The 27,210-nt window shown below is 46.8% G+C and overlaps 2 protein-coding genes across 2 annotated transcripts; one reads left to right on the top strand and one right to left on the bottom strand.

Moving 5' to 3' along the window:
• Window positions 1-2,765: 2,765 nt before the first annotated feature.
• Window positions 2,766-5,678, bottom strand: LOC137357457 (zona pellucida sperm-binding protein 3-like). Its single transcript, XM_068023802.1, has 9 exons — window positions 5,277-5,678; window positions 4,217-4,332; window positions 4,025-4,128; window positions 3,756-3,933; window positions 3,541-3,667; window positions 3,374-3,462; window positions 3,176-3,293; window positions 2,966-3,080; window positions 2,766-2,887 (listed from the first exon to the last, which is right to left on the bottom strand). The coding sequence occupies exons 1-9, from the start codon at window positions 5,676-5,678 to the stop codon at window positions 2,766-2,768; spliced, it is 1,371 nt and encodes a 456-aa protein (XP_067879903.1).
• A 10,087-nt stretch (window positions 5,679-15,765) lies between these two features.
• Window positions 15,766-25,534, top strand: LOC137357456 (histidine N-acetyltransferase-like). The gene is made up of 5 exons (XM_068023801.1): window positions 15,766-15,867; window positions 17,730-17,891; window positions 19,364-19,468; window positions 23,711-23,923; window positions 24,965-25,534. Exons 1-5 carry the CDS (start codon window positions 15,766-15,768, stop codon window positions 25,532-25,534), a joined length of 1,152 nt encoding a protein of 383 aa, XP_067879902.1.
• Window positions 25,535-27,210: the final 1,676 nt, after the last annotated feature.

The following is a 27,210-nucleotide window of genomic DNA, read 5'->3' as shown; positions in this document are numbered from 1 at the left end:
ATATGTTGATAACATCCAGTTCTACCTCACCACCTCAAGTCTCGTTCCAGGCTGATACCAGTGATTAGATACATTAAATGAGTCAATTAAGAGGATCCAGTGACAAATGAGCTACCAGATACAAGTATCATTGCTTTATTGATCATTTGACAATGATCAGAGTTTGCTCGCGTTTCCTGCACAGCATGATGGTGCAGCAGGCAACGGAAGACCTTGAGGATGGAGTTTACGTTCACTGCCGGACTGATGGAGACCTTTCCAACCTCAGGCGTCTTCAGACTCACACAAAGGTACAGGAAAAACTCATCTGTGAACTTCTTTACGCCGATGACTTGCTCTCCTGGCCCCCAGTCAGTCAGACCTGCAACACAAAACACATGTTTCCAAGCAGTGTGGAATTCAGACACAAACAGATCATCCATGATCTTATTGATGGCGGAGCAGGCTCGAGGGGCTGAATGGCCTGCTTCTGCTCCTAATTCATAGGTTCGTAGGAGGTCGTGGAATCGGAAGGGAAAGCGGGACGGGGAATGCCTGTCGCCGTTCCCGACTCCATCTGGTTCAACCGGGGGTGGGGGATGGTGGAGGATGGCATTCCTGCCCTGAGCCCCAATGGCCGATGGGTTGGAGTCCCTCCAGCACGTGGGAAGTCTACCCAGTAAAAGCTGTCGTCCTCCATGTGGGCTTGGGTTATGGGGAAGCCCTCCTGATCGGGCACCCTGTGGCCCATGGAGGGGACACCCGGTGGAGGGCTGCCCCCACTGAAACACCCTCCACTCTGCCCTTGCCAACAACCCCCTTACCACCCTGCCTGACTGGCCCCGGTCAGCCTGACCCCACTTCCCTGGGTTCTGGGACCTGTTCCATCTTGTTGCTCCTGGCCGGGTGCAGTCCCAGCAGTGACCACTCATCCCAGTGTCACCACTGTGGCTGGTGAGCTGCTGGCCCTCCAAAAACTACCACTAGGTGGCAGTGCTGTGGCACATGCGCAAATGCCTCTAAAACGTCATGGACTGCGACTTCTGGATGCCAGGACTAAAGATGGTGCCGCTCAAATAGTCAGAGACAACCTGACAAACACACGTCACAACACAATGGCTGAGTAAGAGATAACTCCTGAATAATCTATTAAGTTTAGCTCCCTTTAACACCCCACATTAAGTTTTTTTTTTTTTAATTCTTTCACGGGATGTGGGTGTCATAGGCCAGGCCAGCATTTATTACCCATCCCCAATCGCCCTTGCACTGAGTGTTAGAGTTAACCACATTGCTGTGGATCTGGAGTCACATGCAGGCCAGACCAGGTAAGGACAGCAGATTTCCTTCCCTAAAAAAAGAAAGGGAATTAGTGAACCAGATGGGTTTTTAAACAGACAATGGTTTCATGGCCATCATTAGACTAGCTTTTTAATTCCAGATTTATTAATTGAATTCAAATTCCACCTTCTGCTGTGGTGGGATTTGAAGCCATGTCCCCAGAGAAATACCCTGGGTCTCCAGGTTACTAATCCAGTGATATGCCACTAGGCCACCACCTCCCCATAATGTCTATCTATCCTATCAAACCCTAACATTTAACAGGCCCTTGATTAGGTCATTCTTCCAATCATCTTCACAGGTTTGTGCAACTAGCCCTCAACTTAACCCTGGTCAACCTGTGCTACAACCCAACCAAATCCAGCAGTATCCTTCCCAGATGTAGTGCCCAAAATTTTTAGTACTCCAAAACATTGGAGTTTGGACAAAGTACACAGCAACTGAACCATCAGCCATTCCACTTTGTGACAAGCCTATAGTTCAGCAAAATGTTTGCTATAGTTTATTAAAATAAAGGACTTGGACCTTCAAATCTCATTGGTGAGAATTTGACTTAAATTTTTAATCTTCAGACTTGAGTGAAGAATTTCAGTCAGCTGCAGTTGTCACTCTGCCCATCCACTCAGTGCCCCTTTTGGAACTTCCTGCTCTCATTGGCACAGGAGATCACCTGCAAACTTGGATATAACACATCAAGATTCCTTCATGTAACAGTAGCCAGTACAGACTGTAGAACCCGAGGGATCACCACTGGTCACATCCCAGTCAATATAAACACTTAGTATCTCCAAAAACCACATCCAAGTGGAAAAGGCTGCCTCAGTCTTACAGGGAACCTTTTTGAGGTCCACAGACAACATGCCAAACAACTCACTTGGTAGTAACTTCAAAATCCAATTAGTCTTCGACAGTTAGAGAACTTGACCAAGCAACTCATAGCTAAACTGCTCATCCTCCCCAATGCTTGTAGCTTCCCACAAGTGACAGTCAGTTGAATGCCCATATGAAAAAAAAAACCTAAGCTGTCAATGAAAGCCAAAAGGAAACTAACAACCAGCCTCAACTCTGCACAGCAATGCCCTTAGGTTGTAGAAAACCACAGGGATATGGGACATTGACATGAACTCAGGTGGAGAGGATACATCCATGGACCTCAGAATGTTCACCTTTATTGGCCAACCAGACAGCTCCTCTAACTGGTGGATAAATCTCAGCAACATGGGACTGAGATGCAGCTGAATAGATAAATCAGCTCAGATCGGATTCATTTCACTAATCCTTCTTATAGGTCAGGCTGCAACTTGACAAGTCCAAACCCGAAATAGGTTCGGGAGAAATTGGTCTATTTCACAATTAGGAGAATGCTCTAGTATCACTAAACTGGGCTGTTGTTCATTGGGCTGACACGAAATAAATAGAAAAAGATACAAGTATCATTGCTTTATTGATCATTGGAGAACTGGAGTTTGCTTGCGTTTTCTGTACAGGAACAAAGCAATCAATGAAGCAGAGATCAGACAGACAGCTGTCACAGTCAGGGCCACAATCAGGACCACCTCAGACTCCACACCTACAAAGCAATGAGATACCAATGGTTAGTGAAGGAAACACTGAGGGGAAAATGGAAACTAGCAGTCAGCCAACTCACCACCTGGAGACCTCGCCTGCAGCCTTCGCTCAACCTCATTCAAGGACTCCGTTGCCAGGTCAGTCACCTCAGTATCCAGAATGACCAGGGGTCCAAGTGAGGCCTCACCCTCCCACTTCAATCCAGCTTCACTCTCTGCAATATCAAACATGCCAGTTAGAGGGGGTAAAGGGAGATCTCCCACATCTAGAGGATCAATGTCCTACCAGCTTCAGGTACAAGATCCCTCCTTCCTCTGGAAGGAAATCGGAACTCCCTTGTGGCACCACAGTTACCCACATGGCAACAGGCACAAATGTCATTGTTGGATTGCTCCAATGGGGTCCAGCTAAACAAGAGAAAGTTGCTCAACCAGGTTGTCCATCACCTTTCCATACAACATCCCTCAGGAGAGAAAAGGGAACTTACACATTCTGCATCTTCTGGAAAGTACAAGCTTTGTTCATGGAATCTCTCCGATCCACTGCAGCAACTTTCAGGTGACAGGTGATGAAAATCTGAGGGATAAATTTCAACACAAGTTATTTAGTGACTCCCTCCAAACATGGAGGGCCCAATGATCAGATTCCTCTTACCAAGGAAAGGTCATCTCCAAAGAAGAGGAAAGCATCCAGGTCAAACTGGAGCTTGTCCAGCTCACGCTCGTCTCTTGGCAACACGAAGGTTGAAAAGGAGTCCTCAGCTTTGCTGTCCAGGAGGCAACTGGAGAAAGATTCAAAAAAGGGACATGAATTGAATCAAGTGAAGCCATTGAGATGGGACCAACTGGAGAAAGCAGAGAGCTCCTTACCCATTATAGTCAATGATGCTGTATCTCGGGGTGGAATCCTTGTCTGGGCTCAATGTAGCTACACAGTGGTCAATGTAGAGCTTCAGGGGCATGTGGTTGGTCGTTAAAACAGAGGCCTCAATGTGAATGAGGTCACCCAGGTAGTAGACAGTCGAGGTGCGCTCTGTAAGCCAGTCATCTGAAGTACAAGAGGACAAGGGTTGGAGACAGTGGGTACAACTCCCAGTGGGTGAGTACAGGAAATCACTCCCCATCCACCCATCACATACCATTCATTAGGCGCAGTGAGAATGACAGATGCCCTTCTCCAGACTTGGTGGAGCTGAATGGGATCCAGGTGGGCTTGATGGGGTTACTGCTCACATTGCCCTTCCTGGAAGGACAGGAGAGTCATTTTAGGACAACTTCAGAGAACTTGCATTGGACTGAAAATTCATTAATAAAAATCACTCATCTATTACCTAAAATAATGACACTCGATGGGAACGACAGCTCCATTGGTTCTCACAATGACAGATCCATGATACTGGGGGGTGTGGTTCAGGTGGGTGGTGTAGACCAGGAAATCTCCAGCCATCTGAAAGACATCATATTGAAGCAGGGAGATCAGACCAAAAAAGGAAAATACTCTGTACAGGAGTTAAGAATGAAGTGATCCTAACAAAACAGTTCTTAGTGGGCTTGACAGGGTAGTGCTGAGTCAGTTCCCCAACTGACTAGTAAAATTAGGAAGTGTAGACTCAGATACAGGGTCACTTGCAGTTGACATGATTAAAAAAAGCTTCATTCAAAAAACCATAAATCTTTGGAATTCTCTACCCGAGACAGAAATCCTCATGGATGATATTCAAGATGGATGGATATCTTTTTGGGCATAAAGTGAATCAGAATGAGATGAGGACATGGAATTTGAGGAGAAGTTTAAGCACAATCTTAAAAGCAGCTAGAGGGGCTGTACAGCATGTTGCTCTGGAGAATTAACACAAGTAAAAAGGAGAGACTGTGAGCACAAGAACTAAACAAAATAAAAGTGAAGCTGTCCTTTTGGGCCATTCCCTTAACAGCCACAAGTTACAGCAATTTAGAGCTCAGAAATAAACCAGTCTTGAAGCAGGGCTGCACATAATCCAGTTACAGGGAAAGCAGGAAATGTGGCATCAAATCTAATTTTTCATTCCGTTCATTGAAGAGTCAACCAGATTAAATAAAACTGGACTGAAACTGAAGATTCAAGTTCAGTTTAATGAGGGGCAGTAGAACTGAAAAGACTCATTAATGAGGATAAGAAAAACAGGAAAGCTTGAAGAGACCAAAGAGAAGGTTCAAAACCAATTGGGCTGATAATAAAAGGTGGGAAAGAAGGAGAGACTGGATAAAACAAAAGTACAATACACAACTAACAAGATTGAAGTTTGATAATGCAGGAGACAGACAACTCAATGACATTTCACAATGTATTGGAATGAAGAGTTAGCAACAATCTACACACCCAGCTTAGAGCAAGAGTCAAGGACTCATTACCTGTAATCTGCTGCCACACTCATGGAGCCCATAGTCAAAGAGGACAGTGTGGTTCTGAGAGTAGATCCTGGTCGGCCGACAACCTGCTGTCCCCAGGGTCAGGTCAGCAGCTTTAATCAGGTGCCTGGTTCCAAATAAATCCATCTGGACCCTGACCAGCAGGTTCTGCTCTCCACACTGCACCGTCACAGTCTGCAGTGGAGACACACTTCGACCCTCAGACACATGGAAACGGGAACCAAAGGGAGACCCAGTTGGAGGGACTCTCTGAGGCACAGGGGTGGCTTTCACTCTTCTCCATGGAAACCTCTGGTCTCGAAACTGTTGCCAAGTATCAGAGCAACAGACAATTCCAACTAACACCAGCACTGGGAACAAACCCCTCATTACAAAATCCCCCATGATACCAAACAACTCAACCATTGCTTCACCCACCAACCAGCTCCTTTTATACACACAACCTGCAGTCACCTGACACCAATGATCCCAGAAGCAGCAACATTGAGCCAATTAACCAGCCCCAATCTCCACAATTTACACCCAATGGCAGAACCCATGGATTCATTGCCAGGCGGGCCTATTTTATTTAGACCAATAGGAGTGACTCTGAGTTTCCCCATGTCACCTGACACAAATCAGCTCCACGATTGCTCATTTTGACGGAAACTATTCATACAATAATCTAGAATTATCTGGCCAATGTCACATTCCTGATTGTGGGATCTTGCTGTGCACAAATTGGCTGCCATGTTTCCTCCATTACAACAGCGACTACACTTCAAAAGTTGTTTTATTGGCTATAAAGCGCTTTGGGATGTCCTGTGCTCGTGAAAGGTGCTATATGAATGCAAGACTTTCTTTTTTTCAAACAACTCTCTGGTTAAGCCTCAGTTGGAGCATTGTGTCCAATTCTGGGCACCGTACTTTAGGAAGGATGTCAAAGCCTTGGAGAGGGGTCAGAGTTTCAGGATGATACCAGGAATGAGGGAATCAGTAATGTGGAGAGACTGGAGAAACTGGGATTGGTCTCCTTAGAGCAGAGAAGGTTAAGGGGAGATTTAAATCGAGGTGTCCAACATCGTGAGGGGCTTTGATAGAGCAAGTAGGGAGAAACCGCTCCCTCTGGGAAGTGGGTGGGTCACCAGAGGACACCGATTTCAAATAATTGGCTAAAGAACTCGAAAGGTAATGAAGAGAAACTCCTGCCTCCGGAGGCTTGTTCTGATCTGGAACAGATGATCTGAAAGGATGGTACAATCTGATTCCATTGGAACTATCAAAAGGCAATTGGGCAGGTACATGAAGAGAACTAATTTACAGGGTTATGGGGAAAATGCTGGGATGTGGGACGAAATTGGAGAGCTCTTTTAAAGAGTCAGCACAGGCACGATGGGCCGAATGGCCTCCATCTGTAGGGTAAGATTCTATAATTGTATGATTCTAGGATACTCCACAAAGGATCAGGCTGTAACTTTGAAGTCTTGGACTGGATTGTTGTTTTCCATTTGTTTCCTACAGGAAAGCATTATGATTTTGAGAGGGTGCATCTCAGTACTTTGGCATTTAAGACGCACTGTGGATTTTCAGCCTCTGTCGCACAATGACCTCCTTCTGTGCTGGGATAGTCTATGAAATCATAGGATAGTTCAGCACGAGTCTGTGCCGGCTCTTCCGAAGTGCAATCCAGTAAGTCCCACTCCCTGGCTCTTTCCCCGTATCCGCCATTATTTCCCTTCAGGGCTTCTGTCAGTCCGGCACTGACGTCATGATGGAGCCCAATTCTGAGGCCTTAGAGTTTATTTCAAACCAGTTAAAGTTTCTCCCTATTATTTACTACCTTTTGTTGGTCTATAAGATCACCTCTTAGACAGGTCGGAAAGCCCAAGTCTCTCCCGACTTTCCTCGTAACGCAGAACCCCGCTGCTAGGAATCCACCTCGTGGTTTTTATCCGCACTGTCTCCGATGTTTGATTCTCCTCCAATGGGAGCAATTCTGTATTGGATACTTCCAACGAGGTCATCGGACCCAGCACCAAGAAGAATAGGGACTGGTTTGATGAAAATGACAAGGAGAAAGGTCAGCTCATCAGGGTCACCCGGCTCAGCCAGCCAGTCAAGAGAAAAAGACAGCCGACCGTCAAGCATGCAGCACCCGACAATGTAAACTGAGGAACATCCACAATGACTGGTGGATCACACTTGTGGAAATAACTCAACTGTACGCTGAAACTGGCCACATAAGAAGTTTCTACGAAACATTAAAATCTATCTATGGACCAGCAAATCAAATCCAAAACCCCCTGAGGAGCACCGATGGCAAGACCCTACACACCGACAAGGAGTCAGTCCTGGAACGCTGGTCAGAGCACTTTGAAACTCTCTTCAGCACCAAGTGCACAGTGCATGATACTGCCATCAAACACATCCAACAACAGCCTGCCAAAGAAGAACTGGGTGAGAGCCCAAGTCTGGAGGAAACTGTGACCGCCATCAACTAGACGAAGAACAACAAAGCCCCCAGAGCCGGTGGAATTCCACCCGAAGCCTTAAAACAAGGTGGCCCTGCCCTCTACACCAAGCTCCAGGAGTGTTTCACGGCCTGCTGGGGACAGGGCAGGATTCCACGGGATGTTCGTGCTACCGTTATCATCACCTTGTACAAAAACAAAGGAGAAAAATCAGACTGCTCCAACTACCGTGGGATCAGCCTCCTTTCTATTGCTGGGAAGATCCTGGCTGGAATACCTTTGAGCAGGCTTGTGCCTACCATTGCGGAAGAAAACCTCCCAGAGAGCCAGTGTGGTTTCAGAGCAAACAGCGGCGCCACAGACATGGTATTTGCACTCAGACAATTACAAGAAAAGTGTCTTGAGCAAAACAAAGGCCCATACGTCACTTTCGTCGACCTCACCAAGGCATTCGAAACTGTGAACAGAGATAGACTTTGGAAAGTCCTGGTAAAACTTGGATGTCCACCCAGGTTCCTGGCCATGGTGAAGCAGTTTCATGAAAATCAGTACGGACAAGTCAAGCAAAACAACGACCTCTTGAGTCCCTTCCGTATCTCCAATGTGTGCTGGCCCTGACCCTATTCACCATCTTTTTCAGCATGATGCTGCAAAGGGTGCTGCATGCTTGACGGTCGGCTGTCTTTTTCTCTTGACTGGCTGGCTGAGCTGCAGAAGGCAACGGAAGACCTTGAGGAGGGAGTTTACATTCACTGCTGGACTGATGGAGATCTTTTGAACCTCAGGCGTCTTCAGGCTCACACAAAGATACAGGAAAAACTCATCCGTGAACTTCTTTTCGCCGATGACTGTGCTCTCCTGGCCCACAGTCGGTCAGACCTGCAACACATAACAACACATTTCCAAGGAAGCACAACTCTTCGAACTAAAAATCAGTGTGAAGAAAACTGAAGACCTGCGTCAGCCTGCACCCCAAGAAGAATATAGACCACCGAGCATGGTCATCGAGGGAACCGAGCTGAATGCCGTCAAGCAATTTACTTATTTGAGGAGTGTCATCTCGTTTGATGCCACCATAGACATGGAAGTGGACTATAGGCTTTCAAAAGTAAACAGTACATTTGGCAGACTATACCAATGTGTGTGGAGCAACCACAGCCTCAGAGCAAAGACCAAATTCAAAGTGTACAAACTCAAAGTCCTCACCACCCTTCTGTATGGCACCAGGTCATGGGTCCTATACCGCCATCATGTACGCCTTCTAGACCACCTCCATCAGTGCTGCGTCCGCAGCATCCTCAAGATCCACTGGCAGGACTGCATCACAAACATTGAAGTCCTGGAAACAGCCAACATCACCAGCATCAAGGCCATCCTCCTGCAAAGCCAACTGTGTTGGGTGGGTCAGGTTAGTCAGATGGACGACAGTCGCCTGCCCAAGATCATGGTGTACGGGAAGCTGACCACTGGTAAAAGGAACAGAGGGGGCCCATGCAAATGTTTCAAGGACTCCCTGAAGAAGTCCCTCTCTGTGTGTCACATCGACCATCGCCAGTGGGAAGTGCAGGCCATAGATCGTGATGCCTGGAGATGCTACATCAAGAGGGCTACAGACACCTCTGAGACTGAGCGAAGAACCAGCATGAAAGAGAAAAGGAGGAGAAGGATAGATCCAATTACCCCCAGCAGCCACTACACCTTCACTTGTACCCACTGTGGGAGAATCTGCTGATGACGGAAAGGCCTGACCAACCACCAGCTTGCCTGCAACCGGTGGGTACAACCTTCCCAAAATCTTCATCAGCGAGGAAATGCCAAGAGGAATGGGAGCAATTCCCTTGCAGTGTAATGAAAGGAATTAAATTGACACATTGTGTGGGATCACATATTGAAGCTAATGATGAGGAATTATTTCATTAGAACTGAACTGAGCTTGTTACAGGATAAACTCGTTTCCCAACTACATTGCTGTTATCAGAACAGTTAATCAGGAATAACAAGTTACTTTGCATTATTTCTCAAATGGCAGCTTCACATTGCCCGCTGGTAAGATTCTCTCAGTTATTCTGTCTCACTCACTGCCAAGCTTTTCTGTCCAGCTGCCAAGTCTGACGAATCCTAATCTATTCCCTCAGGTATTTTTTACCAGCCCTTCCTACAGTTTCAAACTCTGCTCTGAGATATAACTGGCTCGACTGCAGGCTCTGAAAGGGGTGCCGAGTGCTGTTTGCTGGTCTGTTCCAAATATCATTGAATCTAATTCAAATTAACCAGCACATCGATCGCAGGGAGCTGTGTTTGTTGGATCAGTATTCGACACGACAGAGAAAGATTCGAGAATATGGAGCGCTGTCTCTCAGCTTCCTACAGGTAATTGTTTTATTGGGTACCAGACACCAGGTAGATTCTGTAACACAGACAGTAAAGGGGAAATCGTTGCCTCTGTGTATTCTCTTTCTCTGTAAGTCATCTTTCTCTCTCACGCTGCTGATCCTGTCTCCCTGTTTGTCCGTTTGATTTCTCCTTATGAATAAACCTCTCTCACTTTTTCTCAATGTCCTTTCTATCCTGCCCTTATCCCTCTCTTTCTCCACACTAACACCTCGATATTTAAGGGTTAATGCAATGTTGAACTCCATAGATCAGAACAGCAAGAAATTGTAATCAAACTCTGGTCAGATCACAGCTTGAGGACTACGTTCAGTTCTGGTCAATGAAACACCAGTGAGGCATTCAAACACCGGAGGCAGTGAGGAGAAGAGACACAAGACTGATCCCCAGGCAGTAGGGTCTGAGTTATGAGGAAAGATTGGAGTGACTTGGGCGTTTGAGCTACCTGAGCAGTGATCTTATTGTGATATATAAGATAGTGAACAATATGGAAACGGTTAAACAAACGACACAGGTTTGAATAGTAAAAGGTAACTTTGGGAATGATATCAGGAATGATAAACAGGGAGTGGCCAATACTTAGTTGGGACTTCTGAACAGAATGATAGAGGTGAAGACCCTGGAATCATTGACGTATTGAATGGGTTGTGTTCTGGTAAACAAAGTGTTGACATTATCGGTAGTGGTTGGGGCCGCTTCTCTTCACGATGATCTAAATGAGCCAAGGTGCTTCACAGGAGTGTTGTAAAGGAACATACCACACCGAGCCATATAAAGAGATATTAGGACAGGTGACTGAAAGCTTGGTCTAAGAGCGATGTTTAAGGAGTGACTTAAAGGAGGAAAGGAAGGTAGTGAGGCGGAGAGGGTTAGGGAGAGGATTCCAGAGATTAGGACCTCGACAGCTGAAGGCACCGACACCAACGGTGGAGCGATTACAATCAGGAATGGTGGAGAGGCCAGAATTGGAAGAGTGTTGTTATCTCAGAGGATCTTGAAGCTGAAGCAGATTACAGAGATAGGGAGGGGCGAGGCTGTGGAGGGTTTTGAAAACAAGGATGAGAATTTTCAAATCGAGTTGTTGCTAAACTGGGAGCCAAAGTAGATCAGTGAGCACAGGGATGAAGTGTGAATGGGAGTCGGTGCGAGTTCGGAGCTGAAGTTTACAGAGGGTAGAACAGGAAAGCGTTGGAATGGTCAAGTCTAGAGGCAATGAAGGCATGGATGAGGGTTTCAGTAGCAGATGAGCTGAGACAGTGGCGGAGTCAGTTGATGTTACAGTCTTAGTGATGGTACGGAGATGTGGTCGGAAGCTCATTTTGGGGTTAAATATGACACTGATGTTGTGAACAGTCTGGTTCAACCTCAGGCAGTTACTAGGGAGTTGGTAGCTAGGGAGAGGAGTTTATGGTGGGAACCGAGGACAATGGGTGGAATTTAAACTAGCTGACGGGAATGGGTAGTGAGGCGGTGGGAGGCTGACAAGTCCCTGCGTCCTGATGGGCTTCATCCGAGGGTCTTAAAAGAGGTGGCTAATGAGGTTATAGATGGGTTGGTGTTAATTTTTCAAAGTTTCGCTGGATTCTAGAAAGGTTCCACCAGACTGGAAAGTCGCGAATATAACCTCTGTTTTCAAGAAGGGGAGGAGGCAGAAAACAGGTAACTATAGGCCAGTTAGCTTGATGTCTATCATGGGGAAGGTGTTAGAATGGATCATTAAGGAGACTATAGCTGGGCACTTTGAAAAACTCAAGGTAATCGGGAATAGTCAGCATGGCTTGTTAAAGGGAAATCATGTTTAACCAATTTATTGGAGAGCTTTGAAGGAGTAACATGTGCTGTGGACAAAGTGGAGCCCAGTGACACACTGTACTTGGATTTCCAGCAGGCATTTGACAAAGTGCCACATCACAGAATCACAGAATAATACAGCGCAGAAGAGGCCCTTCGGCCCATCGAGTCTGCACCGATGCATTAAAGACACTTGACCTGTCTACCTAATCCCATATGCCAGCACTTGGCCCAAAGCCTCGAATGTTATGACATGCCAGGTGCTCATCCAGGTACTTTTTAAAGGATGTGAGGCAACCCGCCTCTACCACCCTCCCAGGCAGTGCATTCCAGACCGTCACCACCCTCTGGGTTAAAAAGTTCTTCCTCAAGTCCCCCTTAAACCTCCTGCCTCTCACCTTAAACATGTGTCCCCTAGTAACTGACCCTTCAACTAAGGGGAACAGCTGCTCCCTATCCACCCTGTCCATGCCCCTCATAATCTTGTACACCTCAATCAGGTCACCCCTCAGTCTTCTCTGCTCCAGCGAAAACAACCCAAGCCTATCCAACCTCTCTTCATAGCTTAAATGTTCCATCCCAGGCACCATCCTGGTGAATCGCCTCTGCACCCCCTCCAGTGCAATCACATCCTTCCTATAATGTGGCGACCAGAATTGCACACAGTACTCCAGCTGTGGCCTTACCAAAGTTCTGTACAACTCCAACATGACCTCCCTGCTTTTGTAATCTATGCCTCGATTGATAAAGGCAAGTGTCCCATATGCCTTTTTCACCACCCTATTAACCTGCCCTTCTGCCTTCAGAGATCTATGGACAAACACGCCAAGGTCCCTTTGTTCCTCGGAACTTCCCAGTGTCAGGCCATTCATTGAATACTTCCATGTCACATTACTCCTTCCAAAGTGTATCACCTCACACTTTTCAGGGTTAAATTCCATCTGCTACTTTTTTGCCCATTTTCTAACCCAAGACACTCAACCTCACTGTTAACCACTCGTCCAATCTTTGTGTCATCCGCGAACTTACTGATCCTACCCCCCACATTGTCATTTATATAAACGACATAGATGACTAACAGTCGGGGACCCAGCACAGATCCCTGTGGTAGGCCATTGGACACTGGCTTCCAGTCACTAAAACAACCGTCTGTCATCACTCTGTGTCTCCTACAGCTAAGCCAATTTTGAATCCACCTTATCAAGTTACCTTGTATCCCATGTGCATTTGCTCCCGTGTGGGACCTTGTCAAAGGCTTTGCTGAAATCCATGTAAACTACGTCAACTGCACTACCCTCATCTCCACACCTGGTCACATGCTCAAAAAAGTCAATCACATTTGTGAGCATGACCTCCTTCTGACAAAGCCATGCTGACTATTCCTAACCAAATTTTGCCTCTCCTATTTCTATACTCGCTAGCACTGGGAGTAATCCAGAGATTACAACCCGAGAGGTCCTGCTTTTTAGTCCACTGCCTAACTCCCTGAATTCTTGATGCAAGACATCATCCCTCTTTCTACCTATGTTGTTGGTACCAACATGTACCATGACCTCTGCCTTATCACCCTCCCCCTTCAGGATGCCCTGCAGCCATTCAGTGACATCCCGGACCCTGGCACCAGGGAGGCAACACACCATCCTGGAGTCACGTTGACGGCCACAGTAGCGCCTATCTGTTCCCCTGACTATAGAATCCCCTATTACTATTGCTCTTCCTCTCTTTCCCCTTTCCTGTGCAGACAGGCTGCTTGTGGTGCCAGAAGCTTGGCTCGGTCCGCGTTCCCTGGAGGAACCAGCCTCATCAGCCTCCAAAATGGAATACCGATTTGCAAGCGGGACCCCAGGGGACTCCTGAACTCACTGCCTGATTCTCTTGGACTGCCTGGTGGTCACCCATTCCCTTTCTTCCTCAAGTCCCTTCAGCTGCGGTGTGACCACCTCTCTATACGTGCTATCCACAATGCTCTCAGACTCGCGGATGCTCCACAGTGTTTCCAGCCGGCGTTCCAGCTCTGAAATCCGAGCTTCCAGGACCTGCAGCTGGACACACTTCCTGCACACATGCTGGTCCCGGGGACTGGAAATGTTCCCGGATTCCCACATGCAGCAAGAGGAGCAACCCACGGTTTTAAGCTCTCCTGCCATTACTAAACCCTTTAAATTTAAAACTTTAGAAGACCATCATAGTAAAAAAAAATCATTCAACTAAGTCTTGCTAAAACAATGACTTACAATTCAATCCAGGTTGAAAAATACCCACCAGGACTTACTCACCAGTCAGCTGTGCTATGTGGAAACTCTCGGCTCCCCTCACACCCTTTGAGGACAGGTAGGAAATGAAAGGAGCTCCTCACTCCCTCATCACCGAACTCCCTCAGTCACAAAACTCACACTTCAGCACTCTAATGCAACCCAAGTCAGCGCTCCAGTGCAAACAAAGTCAGTACTGTAAGATGGCCCACTTTTATACTGTCTGACTCGAGTCCCTGAAAACTGGTTTAAGCCAATTATCTAATGAACAAGGTGCAGCTGCAAGCAGAGCCTGAGTGAACTCTGTTTAAAGCTAGTCTAAAACTCACCTTCTCCAACCCAAACAGCAACTGTTAAGTTAATTTTCCACTTAAAAGTAACACTAGATTTTAGATACAACTAAACCTTGATTACCCTCAGTCACAACACTCACACTTCAGCACTCTAATGCAACCCAAGACAGCACTCCAGTGCAAAACATAAAAGGTCATTGCGCAAAGTAGAAGCTCATGGTGTTGGGGGTAACATATTAACATGGATAGAAGATTGGCTGGCTGGCAGAAGGCAGAGAGTACGCCTAAATGTGTCATTCTCTGATTGGCAGGAGGTGACGAGTGGAATCCTGCAGGGGTCTGTGCTGGGGCCTCAACATTTTACAATTTATATCAATGACTTAGATGAGGGGAGCAATGGCATGGTAGTTAAATTTGCAGATGACACAAAGATAGGTAGGAAAGTATGTTGTGAAGAGGACATGAAGAGGTTGCAGACTAATATAGATCGGTTGAGTGAGTGGGAAAAAATCTGGCAGATGGAGTATAAAGTGGGGAAATGTGAAGTTGCTCACTTTGGCAGGAAGAATAAAAAAATCTGAGTATTACTTAAACAGAGAATAACTGCAGAATTCCGAGGTGCAGAGGGATCGAGGTGTTCTAATGCAGGAGTCACAAAAAGTTAGTATACAGGCAGAGCAAGTCATAAAGAAGGCTAATGGAATGTTATCCTTTATTATGATGTAACTGTGTTGCAGGGGGTTCAGAGGAGGTTTACTAGATTGATACCTGCAATGAGTGGGTTGTCTTATGAGGAAAGGTTGGACAGACTGGGCTTGTTTTCACTGGAGTTTAGAAGAGTGAGGGGAGACTTGATTAAAGTATATAAGATCCTGAACGGTCTTGACAAGGTGGATGTGGAAAGGATGTTTCCTCTTGTGGGTGAGTCCAGAGCTAGGGGGCACTGTTTTCAAATTAGGGGTCGCCCTTTTCGGACAGAGAGGAGGAGAATTTTTTTCTCTCAGAGGGTTGTGCGACTGTGGAACTCCCTGCCTCAGGAGATGGTGGAGGCGGGGTCATTGAATATTGTTAGGTAAGGGAATCAAAGATAATCAGGTTAGATGGGAGTGTGGAATTCGAGACACAAACAGATCATCCATGATCTTATTGATGGCGGAGCAGGCTCGAGGGGCCGAATGGCCTGCTTCTGCTCCTAATTCGTAGATTCGTAGGAGGCCGTAGAATCGGAAGGGAATGTGGGACGTGGAATGCCTGTCGCCGTTCCCGACTCCATCTAGTTCAATCGGGGGGGGGGATGGTGGAGGACGGCATTCACGCCCTGAGCCCCAATGGCCGATGGGTTGGGGGTCCCTCCAGCACGTGGGAAGTCTACCCAGTAAAAGCTGTCGTCCTCCATGTGGGCTCGGGTTGTGGGGAGCCCTCCTGATCGAGCACCCTGTGGCCCATGGAGGGGACAGCCGGTGGAGAGAGCTGCCCCCACTGAAACACCCTCCACTCTGCCCTCACCAACATCCCCCTAACAACCCAGCCTGACTGGCCCCGGTCAGCCTGACCCCACTTACCTGGGTTCAGGGACATGTTCCATCTTGTTGGTCCTGGCCGGGTGCAGTCCCAGCAGTGACCACTCCTCCCAGTGTCACCACTGCGACTGGTGAGCTGCCGGCCCTCCGATTGGCTGGCAGCTCTTGGAGGCGGGATCTCCGCTCTGAAAGGAACGGGTGGCCAATGCCAGGCAGTTAATTGCCTGATGGGAATAGAATCGTGTCGGGGCTCCAGTTGTCAGTTACGGTGGGGTTGCCCCCAGCTTTTCGGCCCACTGTCATGGCCACCGCCTCCGGCATTAAATTCAGCTCAATTACTTCGGTCTTCCCAATATTTAGTTGGAGCAAATTTCTAGTCATCCAGTGTTGGATGTTGAACAAGCAGTCTGACAATTTAGAGACAGTACAGGGGTCGAGAGAGGTGGTGGTGAGATGGACCTGGGTGTCGGTTTCCATGGAGAAACTGATGTTGCAGTTTCAGATTACTACATTGAAAGTTCATTTTATTTGCCTCCATGCTCTGCCCTTCCACACATCTCACATCCAGCCCTCCTGTATCCAGGGCACTGACAGGTTTTGGGATCCACACTTACCGGAGAACACCAGGTACACGACTGATGGATCGGCCGGGAGTGAGGATGTGCTGTACCAGGGGGGTAAGTTATATCAAGCTCCTTTCATTATGCTGGTCGTGCAGAGGTCTCACCAAATCAGACCTTGGTCTCCACCCCATCCCCTCTGGCACCTTCTCCTCCTTTTACTCTTTCACTTTGTTCCACCCCTATCACCTCTTCTTTAAAATCCACGTCCTCCACCATCCACCCAAACCTCACTCTGAGATCCCCTCACTCCGTCTCTCCCTCAGCCTCTGCACTAGGTGACTCCTCATCCTCAGTGATTTCAAACTATATCTCAACTGCCCGTACCCTCTCTCCTCTCATTTCACTCCCTCCCGATCCTCCCTTAACCTCTGCTTCCATATAAATTAATGACCCATCTCCATGGCCACTCCCTCGACCTTGCCGTCCCTCATAGTCTCTCGAATCCCTTCATCTCCATCACAGACAAAACCATTTCTGATCACTTCCTCGTATCACTCACCACTTGCAATCTCCCAACTCCATTCCAACATCAGTCATTGCGATATCCACCCTGGATGAAACTCTCCCACACTCCATTTACAGTGGCACTTTTAAACTCCCTATTGTCTAGCCTTTGGCCATCCATTCACTCTAACACTTCTGCAGCTGCCGATCTGCTCAATCACTCTCTCATTTCCATCATTGTCTCCCTGCACCTGGTCAAACTCTTTCTCTCTCTCACCGTGGTTCCTCCAGGTGTGACCCACATCTTCGCCCATCTCAAATCCAAGGGGAGCAGACTTCAATGTAACTGGCACACAATTGGTTTCTCCGTCCATCGCCAGGCCTGGGCTGGAAAATGTTAAGCATCTGTTCAGCTGCCACTGGCATATCACCCCTTCCCCATATATCAATGTTGCTTGATACGTGTTGTTGCTCTTCATGTTTGTTAACTCAATTACCATCTATAGACGCAGACACGAACTATCGAATCAAACGAAACTCTGCACTTGGTGCCTGAGTGACTGTCAGCCCCTGAGGCCTGGGATCATCGCATTCCGCCTGTAAATCAGAAGCCAAACCTCATGCTATATTCAGCTGTGATATTAATCTTTTTCTTTTATTTATGTGTCAAGTACTCAGAGTTAGACCTGGACTTTTCCCAGGCTACAGAAGAGGATTTTGAGCAGGTTCTCTCCCTCCTTGTCAACGAGACAGATTACTTGCCAAGCACCTACCACCACTGGCTCAAAGAGAGAAACCGAATGGTCATTTTAGCAAAACGGAACAGTCGAGTGGTGAGTTCCTTTTAGAATTTTGAAAATAATCCTGTTATAGATTATTAGATTACACTTTGCATCAATCCAGTTTAAATCACAATTTCACTTGTCTCCATTTAAAATAATTTACAACCAAAATCAGTGAAGCTGAAATCACTCTGTGATATCAGTAATAAACACATTAATATTGAGGGTAAAACTTTGTCTGTCAGTTACAGAGGAATTGGATCAAAACCGATCAAAGGATTCGTTGCTAGTTTGTCACAGTCGGGTACAACATCTGCACCTTTTGATCCAGTCTCCTCAAAAATGGAAGCCGATATAAATCTGGCTGCATCGTTCCTCGTTAATTGGCCTATATCGTATCTCGTTCTGCTCAGGACCATTTTCTTTAGATAGCCATCATCTCACTAATTGTTAGAGCCCAGAGATTGTTGCTGTGATCGTCGTGGAGGAATGGTGAAAGTGTCCGTGTGACATTGCTTCATTAATGAACTTCCCTCCATCATAAGGTGAGATGTTCGCTGATGATTGGACAATGTTTAGCACCATTCGTGTCTCCTCAGATAATGAAGCAGTCCGTGTCCCGATGCAGCAAGACCTGGACAATATCCAGGTTTGGGCTGATAAGTGACAAGTAACATTCGGGCCACACAAGTGCCAGCCAATGACATCTCAAACAAGAGAGAATCTAACCATCTCCCCTTGACATTCAATGGCAATACGGTTGTTGAATTCCCCCACTATCAACATCCCAGGGGTTACCATTGACCAGAAATTGAACTGGAGTAGCCATACAAATACCGTGGCTGCAAGAGCAGGTCAGAGGCTAGGAATCCTGCGGGAAGTAACTCACCTCCTGGCTCCCCAAAGCCTGTCCACCATCTACAAGGCACAAGTCAGGAGTGTGATGGAATACTCTCCATTTGCCTGGATTGGTGCAGCTCCAACAACACTCAAGAAGCTCGACACCATCCAGGACAAAGCAGTCCGCTTGATTGGCACCCCATCCACCACCTTCAACATTCACTCCCTCCTGCACCGATGCACAGTGGCAGCAGTGTGTACCATTTAGAAGAAGTTTCACATACACTGCAAATTCCAAAACCGTGCCCTCTACCTGCAATTTTACGTCATTAATGGTATCAAAAACATCAGTTGTTCTTGTCCTGAATCCTGGGGAACACCACAGTATACCCCTCTCAAGTCTGAAAAACAGCCATTCACCACAAATCTCTGTTTTTGTTCAATTTTGTCCTGTTACGACCAGGTGAGAAAGATGTCTAGGGGTTTATCTCAGCCGTCATCTGGTCTTATTGTAACAAGGGTTTAATTTTAAACACACTGTGTTTTGAGCTCCCCCTTTGGTGAATCCTTGTTCACCACTTTCCAATTATAAGGCAAAGAAATGAGCATAAACAGGCTTTCTTAGGTTTAAAGAAGAAAAGCGAAATTTATTAAAACCTAAACTTAAACTCTAATTCGGTTAGCGACTACTGATACAAGGCGCGCCCGACACTGGCATGCATAAGCCGTACGCACATGCAAATAGAGACAGAAAAGAGCAGAAGAAAAATAAAGTGGAGAGGTTTGAGGCAATATCAGAAGAATTTCTTGTTCCTGTGCTTCGAGCTCACTGTCGTCCTTTTTATAGGTAGTTCTTGCTTGTTGGCAATTCTTGCTTTTCATTGGGGCCCAGTATTCTTCTTAAACCTTGTTCACTGTAGGAGACTTTTCTCTCTTGGGGTTCCTGTGTCTTCAATGGATTCCAAAGCTGGTGAGAAAGAGATGAGCAAACAGGAGCGAGGTCTTTTCAATCCAGGAGCAAGCAGCTTTCTGAGTTCAAATTCTCTGTGGCAAGTTCAAATTCAAAAAACTCCAAAAGCCAGTTAGTCATGTGACCAAACTGGTCTGACCACGTCTGTTTGTGTATTCGGCCATCTTAGCAGTTAACATGGAATGCTAACCTCTCCACCTTCAACGTCTGGTAATCAAAAGTCCATTATGGATTAAATTGAAGCAGGGAGTGGCCCCTTTTTGACTTTTCCAATTACAGTCTGTTACTATGCAAATGTCTGTCCAGTCAAGGGTCTGGTGGTTTTTTCTTAAACCAATTCTTTCTTTACTCCACTAACAGTTTAAAAATCAATGTGCATGTGGTGAAATATGTGTCTCATTCTTGGCAGGTGGGGGTCTGCATGACACCTCCACACCCAGGGGAATGAAATGTGATTTGAATAAAAACGGCACATTTCATTGAAAGGTTTGAGAGAAATATAAGATACAGAAAGAAAAACCATGCATTTCTCTCATTCACTTCCATTCATTCATCAATCTTAAAGCCGATTAGAATTGTCTTTTCTAGGTGCCAATGTTTCCTTTAACCTGCCCTCTTGGTCACTTTTTCCCCTTCTCTTTCCACACTTTTGCCAACCGTGTGCCTGCCTGTCCCCTTTTGTTCTCGGCGGGGGTCCCTTACAGTTCACCAGCCCTCTGCTGGAGGGTCCTCCTAACACTGGTACGGGACTTAGGGGTGCAGGTTTCACTGCAGCTTGCTGTTTCCCCTCAACCTGGCACATGACAACTCCTGCAGTACTCCACCACATCTTTGTGGTGTTCTGGCCAGTCAAACTGTTGTCTTATGCGGGCTTTGGTCTTTCGTATACCAGCATGTACAGCCACGGTAGTCTCTTGGGCCCTTCTTAATATTGCTCCCCGGTACCTCTGCAGCACCACTAACTGGTGGACTACGGTCCACTCCTTGCCCTCAGATCTGTGAGGAGAACTCAATTTCCTCACCATTACCTCATTCTTTAAATAGTAGCAATCAGGGACTCCCTCTGCTTCACTTTCAGACTGGGCAGTCTGTGCTAACTCTCGCAATACTGATTCAGCTCGCTAAGCCTCAGCTGGGGAAAATCCATTTAATTCATTCCCTCGGTCTCCTAACTTTCCAAAGAAAGTCTCGGACAGGCGAGCCTGGCCATCTGCCTGCAGCACCAATGCAGTCTCCTCTGGGGGATCTGGTTTGATCATGGCCTGACCCACTACACATTCAGGGAAACTGCAGGAGACCGTCTTCTGCCACCGCCCTGTCTCTCTGACCTCCTGCGGTCTTTCTTTCACTACTGGGGGCGCTAGCACCTTTGCCCCCTCCAGATTACCTCGGAGCAGGTCAACCCTGTCCACAGGCAAACTAGAGACAATCCCTATGGTCACTGGTCCCGAAACCAGGTCGCACTCCAGGTTTACCCAGTGTACAGGTACAGGTATACACTGCCCTCCAATATCACTCACCACCATTGTGATGTTCACTGCACTCTCTGGGGGAAAGGTCAGGCCTTTTCCCATGAAAAGGGATCTAGAGGCTCCTGTATCCCTGAGAATCACTATGGGCTTGCTTGCTCCACTCGAGGGGTATGGGGTTACTTCCCCTTCAGACATAAAACCCTGATAACCTTCAGGAACCTTATTACCTTTTCTTGCACTGGCCGCAGTAAGCTTCCTGGGTTGCACTCGTAATGCAGTTACAGCTTGTTCTGTGCCTTCCATCAGGATTCCGTCTTCACTGAGCGGGTGTGCCCTGTTTAACTCTACTGGTTTTCCCTTTAGTTTCCAGCAGTTAGCTTTAAAATGCCCTGCTTTATTACAATGGAAGCACGCAGGTCCTCTTGCTCATAGCACCTTCCTTTTTGGCTAGAGGAGGACCCCCCAATCCCCAGACCTGCCCGTGTCTCCTGCTTTCCTTTCTCTCCCAGGACTGCCTGGGCAGATATCACCTTCTCACCCTTTTTCCCTTTCGGATTTGTGGGGTGATTAGGAAAGGTTGTCCCCGGGAAAACCGACTTAAAAATTAAAGCAAACTCATCGTCCCGAATGGCTCCCTGAACCCACTGCTCTTCTACCTGGGTCTTTATTGTGAGTGGGAGAGATATTTGAAATTCCTCTAACAGAACTACTTCTCTGAGAGTCTCATAGCTGAGCTGTATTTTAAGAGCAACCAGCCACTGGTCAAAAGTCAGCTGCTTACTTCTTTCAAACTCCAGATAAGTTTGATTAACTTGCTTTTTGAGGGCTCTAAACTTTTGGTTGTAGGCTTCGGGTACTAATTCATATGTTCCGAGGAGAACTCTCATCTGGCAACAAGGAATAAACCTCATGGGCTTTTCCAGTTAGCTTGCTTTGTATTAAGAGAGACCAGGTCGCAGCTGGCCATTTTAGCTGCCTTGCCAGTTTCTCAAAAGACACAAAAAACGTTTCCAATCTTCCTCATTGAATTTTGGAATGAGTTGGGCGAGTTTTAACAATTTCGTACCCAGCTCTGAATTATGCTCCTGCATATTGACCATGCTTTCACTGGGGTTACTCTGTCGCCCCCTAGTTAACTCAAGCCACTTCAGCTCTCTTTCTTTGGATTCTTTCAGGCATATTCTTTCTCTGTCTCTCTCTCTCTCTCCTCTTTCTCTCTTTCCTTCTGCTGCCTTTCTTTCTCTCTCTCTTCTCTCCCTATTTCTTCCCTTTCCTTCTGGAAGGCTCTCTCTTTCTCCCTCTCCTGTCTCTCTCTCTCTATCTGTCTTTCCCTGTCTTCTAATTCAAGTTTCCTTTGATCCAATTGTATCTTTTCTAGCAGTACCCTGTCTGGGTCTGCTTCTAACACTGCTTCTGCTTCTTCAGATTCAAGGGGAAAATGGTTGGCCACTAGCCTTAGGAGTTCAGACTTCCGAGCCTTGCCACGTACAGTGATCCCACACTGCTCAGCTATTTTCCTCAACTCCTCCATAGACATAAGAAGGGGGTGGGACCCATCATGCTCTGAAATTATTGAATTCAATGTTCAGTCCGGCAGGCTGCAGTGTCTAATCGGTAAATGAGATGCTGTTCGTCGAGCTTGCGTTGATGTTCACTGGAATCCCAGGACAGAGATGTGAGCACGAGAGCTTATAATATTCATTATAAGCCCACTGACTCCCACAGCTACCTCGACTACACTTCACATCCTGCCTCCTGTAAGGACTCCATTCCATTCTCCCAGTTTCTCCGTCTCAGACGCATCTGCTCTGATGATGCTACCTTCCACGACAGTGCTTCTGATATGTCTTCCTTTTCCCTCAACTGAGGATTCCCCCTCACTGTGGTTGACAGGGCCCTCAACTGTGTCCGGCCCATTTCCTGTACCTCTACCCTCACCCCTTCCCTCCCTCCCAGAACCGCGACAGGGTTCCCCTTGTCCAGACTTTCCACTCCACCAGCCTCCAGATCAAAGGATCATCCTCCGCCACTTCTGCCACATCCAGTGTGATGCCACTACCAAATGTATCTTCCCCTCCCTTCCCCTGTCAGCATTCCGAAGGGATCGTTCCCTCCGTGACACCCTGGTCCACTCCTCCATTACCCCCCACCACCTCGTCCCCGTCCCACGTCACCTTCCCCTGCAATCGCAGGAGGTGTAATACCTGCCCATTTACCCCCTCTCTCCTCACTATCCAAGGCCCCAAACATTGAGAAAATTGAATGAAAACGTGGGAGGCTGGAGTGGGACGAATTGGAGAGCCGGCACAGGCTTGATGGGTAGAATGGCCTCCTTCTGTGCTGTTGGATTCTAGAATGTTCTCTCCGCACTCTGGATTTGTTTTTCTTTAAAACCAAATGGCAAAAGATCTGCAGATGATGGAAATCTGAAGCAAAGTCTTAGAAGTTTGGAGTGTTTCAGGTGAAACACCAATGTAAACCCATAGCATCAGGCAGAAAGAACAGGTCAGTCGCTCTGCTTTATACACTTGTGCTTCTGATACATGGACACCAGTGGGAATCCTCCCTGTCTTCCTCTCTATTTCCAGGTCGCTCTGGTTTCTGCTCACATCGTGGATGATGGACAGACAGCTGCAATGGAAGCATTAAATGTTCATCCTTCAGAAAGGGGCAAAGGAATTGGACGGCTGATTTACAAACACATTCTCCAGTGTATAAGAGCGAGGTACCCGGAGGTGAAGAACCAGAGCGGTGTCACAGGGCAAGACATTTTCAAGGGATTTCATCCACGAGGCAAACAGGTGCGATTAACATGCAGCTAAACTCTCACATAGATTTGCATTGATTAGCATAATGATTTCACCTGGAATATTTTAACAAACCCCAGTAATAAACAAATTCTGTTATACTGGAAAATAGTTTCAGATGAGGTTTGACAGAAAAGGTTTGTCAGAAATGCATATTTTACAAGAAGGAGATAGTGAGAGATTCTCTGAATATTTTTACTATTAAACATTCCACTGGTGAATAATATAGAATCATCGAATGATAACAGCACAGAAGGAGGCCATTCAGCCCATCATGTCCGTGCAGGCTCTCTGCAAGAACAATTTAGTCCGTCCCACTCTCCCCTCCCTTTCCTCGTAGCCCTGCTGATATTTCCTCCATCACCCTCTCAGCTCCTGAATTCCAGATCGTAACCACTGGCTGTGTGTAAATAAAATAATTCCTCATGTTGCCTTTGGTTCTTTTGCCATTCACTTTAAATCATTGTCCTCTCGTTCTTGACCCCTCTGCCAATAGGAACAGTTTCTCCCAATCTACTCTGTCTAGATCCCTCATCATTTTGAACACCTCTATCAAATCTCCTCTCAACCTTCTCTTCTCGGAGGAGAACAGCCCCAGCTTCTCCAATCTATCCACGTAACTGAAGTTCCTCATCCCTGGAACCATTCTTGTGAATCTTTTCTGCATCCTCTCTAAAGCCTTCACATCCTTCCTAAATGTAGTGTCCAGAATTGGACACAATACTCCAGTTGAGGCCAAACTAATGTTTTTATAAAGATCCTTCATAACTTCCTTGTCTTTCGACTCAATGCTTCTATTTATAAAGCCCAGGATCCCATGTGCCTTATTACCCACTTTCAATGCTTTGTGTACACATAGCCCCCTGGTCCCTCTGTTCCTGAAGCCCCTTTAGAATTGGACCCTTTATTTTGTATTGCCTCTCCTCGTGCTCCTGACCAAAATGTATCACTTTGCATTAAATTTCATGTATTTAATATTTAATCCTCATCTCACATTTCATCACTAACCCTTTCCCCGATATCTTTTGTTTCCAGTCCTTGATTTCTCTTCGATTTCCATCAATAAATGTTCCCACTTTGAAGAGTGAGCTGATCAGTAACATGAAGAAAAGTGGGGCTGAATATTGGGAACCGATCTCCCTGCAACCAGATGAAGTGAGGTCGGTATTCCTGAACAGAACCGTAATTGACACAGTGCTGCCGGGCAGGAGAATCGTTCACAGAGGAGGCGTATTCAAACCACTGGAGAGCAACCTGGATATTTTACTGAAGCGGGATATCAGCTGGATAGCAGATAGAAAGGAGAACACACGTGCTGTGAGTTTGGGCACAGCTCCCTACAGAGATCCAATGGGAAACTATGTTTACAGAATAGACATGTTTGGGAAAGATTTATCAGCTGTGAAAAGTGTCTTCCTCTCTCAGCTGCAAAACCTGCCTCCTTTACAAGGCAATGTAATCTGCCTACTGCCTGTAAATCCATCGCTGTCCCCCCAGATGTGGGAATTCTGTACCAAGGAACTGGGGCTTCAGAAAGGGAAACAATATTGGAAAGATGTGTTTATAGCAGAGGGGGATATATTCCAAATTCTGACTAGATTTTAATCAGACCAAACATAGACTCCGACTGACTGTCCCTCCTTCCCCAATATGTTGCAATCTAGGCAACGGTTTCATTGTCTGCACAATCATAGTCATATTCCTGCAATTGTACTGTAGACCTGTGCCCCAAAATAAGCCATGCCCCATTACAGCTACAACACTGGCATCTACCCGGCAATGTGTAAAATTGCCCAGGTATGTCCTGTACACAAAAAGCAGGACAAGTCCAACCCGGCCAATCACCGCCCCATCAGTCTACTCTCGATCATCAGTAAAGTGAGGGAAGGTGTCGTTAACAGTGCTATCAAGCGGCACTTGCTTAGCAATAATCTGCTCACTGATGCTCAGTTTGGGTTCTGCCAGGGCCACTCAGCTTCTTACCTCATTACAGCCATGATTCAAACATGGACAAAAGAGCTGAACTCTCGAGGTGAGGTATCATCAAGGCAGCATTTGACCGAGTATGGCATGAAGGAGCCCTAGCAAGACTGGAGTCAATGGAAATCAGGGGTAAAACTCTCCACTGGATGGAGTCATACCTAGTGAAAAGGAAGATGGTTGTGTCTGTTGGAGGTCAATCATCTCAGTCCCAGGACATCATTGCATGAGTTCCTCAGGGTAGTGTCCTCGGCCCAACCATCTTCAGCTGCTTCATCAATGACCTTCCTTCAGTCATAAGGTCAGAAGTAGGGATGTTCGCTGATGATTGCACAATGTTCAGCACCATTTGCGACTCCTCAGATACTGAAGCAATCCGTGTAGAAATGCCTGTGTAGACAACATCCAGGCTTGGGCTGATAAGTGGCAAGTAACATTCGCGCCATACAAGTACCAGGCAATGACCATTTCCAACAAGAGAGAATCTAACCATCACCCCTTGACATTCAATGGAATTATAATCATTAAATTCCCTGCTATCGACATCCTGGGGGTTACCATTGACCAGAAACTGAACTAAAGTAACCATATAAATACCGTAGTTACCAGAGCAGGTCAGAGGCTGGGAATCCTGCGGTGAGTAACTCACCTCCTGACTCCCCAAAGCCTGTCCACCATCTACAAGGCACATGTCAGGAGTGTGATGGAATACTCTCCACTTGCCTGGATGGGTGCAGCTCCAATAACACTCAAGGAGCTCGACACCATCCAGGACAAAGCAGCCCGCTTGATTGGCACCCCATCCATACACATTCACTCCCTCCACCACCGTCGCACAGTGGCAGCAGTGTGTACCATCTACAAGACGCACTGCAGCAACGCGCCCAGGCTCCTTCGACAGCACCTTCCAAACCTGTGACCTCTACCACCTAGAAGGTCAAGGGCAGAAAATGCATGGGAACACCAGCACCTGCAAGTTCCCCTTCAGGCCACACACCATCTTGACTTGGAACTATATCGCCGTTCCTTCACTGTCGCTGGGTCAAAATCCTGGAATTCCCTTCCCAACAGCACTGTGGGAATACCTATCCCTAATCACCACTGCCAGATTGAAACTCTCTTCTCCTTTTTATTATTTCTCAATGTTGTGGGAATTGTGTTTCATCCTCAATTCTCATCTGGAATAAAGTGAGGTGAGATTGTAAGTCCATGAGAGCAGAAACTATAGCTCCAAAAGTTGACAAGGGGGCTTTGGGACACGGAGTGCGGTCACTGCTCCTTTCCACATCCCACTTTATCAT

This window comes from Heterodontus francisci, chromosome 48 (assembly GCF_036365525.1).
Source record: "Heterodontus francisci isolate sHetFra1 chromosome 48, sHetFra1.hap1, whole genome shotgun sequence".
Taxonomy (NCBI): Eukaryota; Metazoa; Chordata; class Chondrichthyes; order Heterodontiformes; family Heterodontidae; genus Heterodontus; species Heterodontus francisci.
This window is presented reverse-complemented; position numbering and strand designations above follow the sequence as displayed.

Bases quoted from the DNA above. Each gene is read 5' to 3' on its own strand.
- LOC137357457 (XM_068023802.1), bottom strand. From the start codon at position 5,678: ATGGGGGATTTTGTAATGAGGGGTTTGTTCCCAGTGCTGGTGTTAGTT. The intron at 3,934-4,024 runs GTATGTGATGGG...CTTGTACTTCAG, and splicing joins CTCACTGCGCCTAATGAATG to ATGACTGGCTTACAGAGCGC. The intron at 3,668-3,755 runs GTAAGGAGCTCT...ATCTTTCTCCAG, and splicing joins AGCATCATTGACTATAATGG to TTGCCTCCTGGACAGCAAAG.
- LOC137357456 (XM_068023801.1), top strand. From the start codon at position 15,766: ATGGTGGAGGACGGCATTCACGCCCTGAGCCCCAATGGCCGATGGGTT. The intron at 15,868-17,729 runs GTGGGCTCGGGT...TTATGTGTCAAG, and splicing joins TAAAAGCTGTCGTCCTCCAT to TACTCAGAGTTAGACCTGGA. The intron at 17,892-19,363 runs GTGAGTTCCTTT...TAATTCGGTTAG, and splicing joins CAAAACGGAACAGTCGAGTG to CGACTACTGATACAAGGCGC.